This window comes from Sinocyclocheilus rhinocerous, unplaced genomic scaffold, assembly GCF_001515625.1.
Source record: "Sinocyclocheilus rhinocerous isolate Xijiao unplaced genomic scaffold, SAMN03320098_v1.1 scaffold3916, whole genome shotgun sequence".
Classification (NCBI taxonomy): Eukaryota; Metazoa; Chordata; class Actinopteri; order Cypriniformes; family Cyprinidae; genus Sinocyclocheilus; species Sinocyclocheilus rhinocerous.
Genome location: NW_015643503.1, coordinates 47644 through 52325, shown reverse-complemented (window position 1 = coordinate 52325; position 4682 = coordinate 47644). Strand labels below are relative to the sequence as shown.

The following is a 4682-nucleotide window of genomic DNA, read 5'->3' as shown; positions in this document are numbered from 1 at the left end:
GGATCTGCGCATGCGCTGCCAATAGCGCCGCGCTGCTGTGGAGGGAGGAATTTCAGTGAACGAGAAATATGAGTCAATGGATTACGTGAACGAGAACGATTCGTTAACCAAAAATATTCGTTCAAAAAGAACGATTCGTTCACGAACGTAACAACACTAGTTTGGATAGAGGAGGTTAAGTAACACACACACACACACACACACACACACACACCAGTGAACGCTCTGCCTCCCGAGTGTTTGACATCAGTAATGAATCACAGTAAACACAAGCACCACCCCCGGTTCTGCGTCTGTGTGTGTTTGCATTCTGAATGGATCCTCAGCCGGTCAGTCAGCAGCGTCTCTGTGCAGAGGTAAAAACACTCGAATGTGTTATTTGTGCATCACATGTACAATATCACTATGTGTGTGTCCTCCAGGTGTGAGATGATGATTCTGCATGTCAACATCACACTGGAAATACTGTTTTGTTTTGTGTTGCTGACTGATGCATCTCAATCACTCGCGTGTGTCTGGAGGATCCACTGCTTTGTTGACGTGATAATGGATGGTGTGTGTGTGTGTGTGTGTGTAGGTGACTATGCCCCGTGTGTGTTTGAGACAGATGATGCGTCTGTCTGCTTTATTCTTTCACACCATGACCTGGCTCTGCTCAGGTAAGACCAAATAAACACACACTCTCACATACACGAAAAACACACTCTCTCACACAAACACACACACTCTCACTCACTCACAAACACACGCACACTCTCTCACTCACACACAAACACACGCACACTCTCTCACTCACTCACAAACACACTCACACCCACTCTCTCTCTCTCTCTCTCACACTCGCTCTAGTTTCCATGTTTTGTATTTTATTTTTCTCTCTGACAGCATCCATTGACCCCGCTCCCAGAATTGATGGACAGCAGACCTTGTCGGTCACCGTACAGGAGAACGTCACTCACCACTTCAACTGCCGATCAGAGGGCTGGGATGCTCAAGCCCTGCCCCTGCTGACCTGGTATCTGAACGGCGAGCAGCAGAGTGAGGTCACGGGCAGCCGGGGGGCGGGGCGTCTGGTTATGACATCAGCGCAGGATTCCAGAAAGCATAAATACGGATCGGAGCGCAACAGCACGTTCACACTGAAACCAAAGCGCTGGGACCGAGAGCTGGTATGTGCGGCGTGAAACCCTGCAAGAGAGCTACAACGTCACCGTCACTCTCAACGTCCAGTGTGAGTCTGAGCAGAAAACACTGCTCATCGTGTTAGCAATAATGAAACACTCCTGCAGGGTTTATCGTCAAGAATTAATATTGGTTATAAATATTAATAATAATGAGAAGAATGTTGTATATTAATATAAATTATAATATTACTACTACAATTTACTGTATATTAATAACAAGAATAGTACATATTAATATAAATTATGATATTAGTAGTAATTATTAATTATAATAGTATGATAAAATCTAAACAATTATAATAGTATTAGTACTAAGAAGAATTGTGTATATAGATAGATAGATAGATATAGAAACCAATATATATATAGATAGACAGATATAGATATTATTATTATTATTATTAATAATATTAATATTATAATTTATATTTATATATACCCTTATGATTTATAATATATTAATTTATATTTTTTATATTGATTTAAAATTACTTTTTTATTATTTATTATAATTTAAATGGATTTTTATTAATAATAATAATAAGAAGAAGAAGAAGAAGAATAAGAATGTTATATATTAATATAGAAATTGTGGCATTAATAAGATTGTATCAATATAAATTATAATAATCATAAGAAGAAAACGTTACTTTAATATGAAAGTTATAATGTTAATAAAAATGTTATTATTGTTATTAATATATTTATTCTAAACTTTATTATAATTATTATTATTTATGGATATATTATTTCTGTAATATTAATAGAAATTTTGATGGGTCTGCAAGCGACGTGTATTTGTATGTTTCAGCCACAGATGGCGATAGAGAGTTGAGTAGTGCATCTGTAGAAGCCTGCGATCCAGCTGAAGCGTGCTCTAGCGTCACACGCGTGTGTTTCAGTCCAGCCGGAGATCCTGCGTGTGGACACTCGGTACATGATCTCAACACACTGAGCGTATGAAGCACTCTAGACGAAAGCTGAGCTGAACTCTGATGTGTGTCTGATGCGTCAGGGGTCAGGGGTCAGGGGTCACAGAACACTAGCTACATGTTCAGCTTCATTCTGTGCCCTGAAACCAAAAGACTGACATCAGGAACTGATGAGCGCTCAAGATCTAAAAAAAACCATACTGTAGCGGAAATAAAGTCACAGTGGGTCAAAATGTCTTTGTTGAGAGGAAAAAATAAACACAGACACGTTTTATTGTTACATTCAGAAATAATATAAATGTTAGTAAATAAAATGAAATATTTACAAACATTATATATGTTAAAACATGCATTTTACTTCCCGTCACTCTATGACAAATACTTTAAATTTAGCAGTATTATAGTTAATTAAAGCTAAAGCCACAAAAAAAACAAATAAAATAAATACATTTTCTTACTTTAAATAAAATTAAATATTTAAAACACATTTTATTTTAGCTAGTCGCCAAGACAATATTTTTTATTTTCATTTAGTTTAACTTGATGTAAAGTTAAAACTAAAAACTGAAGTTTAAAAAATGCATAAAAACTATCTAAACATATTTAAAAATAAGAATACGAATGATGATGATGACAAAAACACACAACAAAATGCTTGAACTGGAATTAAAATGAAATGAGAAAGTATAAAAGTAAAATCTAATTCAAAATATAAATAAAAACTATAGCCTAACAGTATATCAATGATAGTAAAATAACTGGCGTTCATTAGAAACAACATTTATTATAAACGTCAAGGCTAAAGTCATTTATTTGAAGTGAAACTGAAACTAGTGAAGTGTGGAAGCGTGCTGCAGAAATAAACTAGTGTTCACGTTCACTCGACCGATCCAGACGTGTGGCGTTGGGCGTGTTTGCAGTGAATTGCATTATATAAATCAGTCTGGAATATTAGTGGCGGCACATTTCAGATGATAGAAACCTGACCTGAGGCTGTGGAGATGAGAGGAAGGATTTCAGCTTATTTTCACTTGTGTTTAACTGACAGTGTCCTGCTGAAGAACTACATTACCCATAATCCCCTGATCGGAGAAACCACTGTTACTATGGAAACGGCAATCAGAGGCTTATTTTCCTTGTTAGTAACTTGCATTAGTTCACCGTGATGATGATTCCTGAAACATTACATTCAGAGAAAAACACTTAAAATCACAGACTGATTCAGTGACGTCAGTGGGATTCATGGGATCTGTAGTTCATTCAGAAGTGCTTGATCATTAATATCATCTTTATTTTTGATGTTCAGAAGTGTTTCTTCATCAGATTTGATCATGTTCTCAGCTAACAGAGTTTTCTGGTCTTTAATGACATTCTCAAAACATTAGCACAAAAACAATATTTATAAAACATTTTAGTTGGACATTCATCTGACTTCTCTAAACATTACTCTTTATTAGTTTCAGATGATTCAGAGAACATTCCAAAGTCACGTTCCCATAATGTTTGCAGAATTCCAAAATGGAACGTTCCCTAAATGTTCGTGTTTTTAAACGTTTTGAACGTTCAGAGAGCATTCAGAAATAACGTTTTCATGATTTAATGGGAATGTTAGCAGAGCGTTCCGGTAATGTGTTTCTGTTCGCTGGGATGGTTTAGTCTGTGTTGATGAATCTGAAATGCATGAATCAGATCACGACTGAGCCTCATCACTCTGGTCACTCGTGCAGTGATTCGCACAAGCCTTGTGAACATCACATCACATCCGTTTGACTGACCATCAGGAACCATCCACTGTACATGTGTGCGTTCATCAGTATTTACCCACAATTCATTGCTGCTCTATGGAGTGCTGTGTCATGTTTGTGTAATATAAAGGAATGTTCAGTAAATCTGCAGAAATGTGATTTATATATATATATAAATGAATGAATATAAAGAGTATTGTTGGTAAGGTATTATGATCATATGTGTATGTATATTTACTGTAAGTATGTTTGTAAAGCTCCTTATGAATCTGTATATATGAATATATTTCATAACGCATGTCATTGTGTTTCCATCCAGCAGGAGGCGCTACTAGTTAAACTGCAGCTGTGGCTGTTAACCCGAGTTTAAAGAGTTAGTTCACTTCCAGAATAAAAATTGTCATCATTTACTCTCGCTATACTTGTTCCAAACCTGTATGAGTTTCTTTCTTCTGTTGAACACAAAAGATGAAAACTATTGGGATCCGAACAGTTGAACACCATTGACTTCCGTAGCAGGGGAACCGTTCGGATCCCAATAGTTTTCATCTTTTGTGTTCAACAGAAGAAAGAAACTCGTACAGGTTTGGAACAAGTAGAGCGAGAGTAAATGATGACGGAAGTTTCATCCTGAAAGTGAACTACTATTTTAACTAGTACTACTTAATTATTCAAATGTTTTTTTCTCTTGCTTGTGTATCAGTCAAAATACCTCAATAAATCATATCCAACGCACACGAGACGTGTGAAGCTCAGTCCTGTGTTTGATTTGTACAATAATGCTCTGTGTGTGAGTGAGTGAGTGTGTGTGTGTGTGTGTG

General features: G+C 36.4%; 1 protein-coding gene across 1 annotated transcript; it reads left to right on the top strand.

The window, feature by feature from the left end:
• Nucleotides 1-196: 196 nt before the first annotated feature.
• Nucleotides 197-1184, top strand: LOC107757313 (transmembrane protein 25-like). The gene is made up of 3 exons (XM_016574754.1): nucleotides 197-356; nucleotides 578-659; nucleotides 886-1184. Exons 1-3 carry the CDS (start codon nucleotides 315-317, stop codon nucleotides 1182-1184), a joined length of 423 nt encoding a protein of 140 aa, XP_016430240.1. The 5' UTR covers nucleotides 197-314.
• Nucleotides 1185-4682: the final 3498 nt, after the last annotated feature.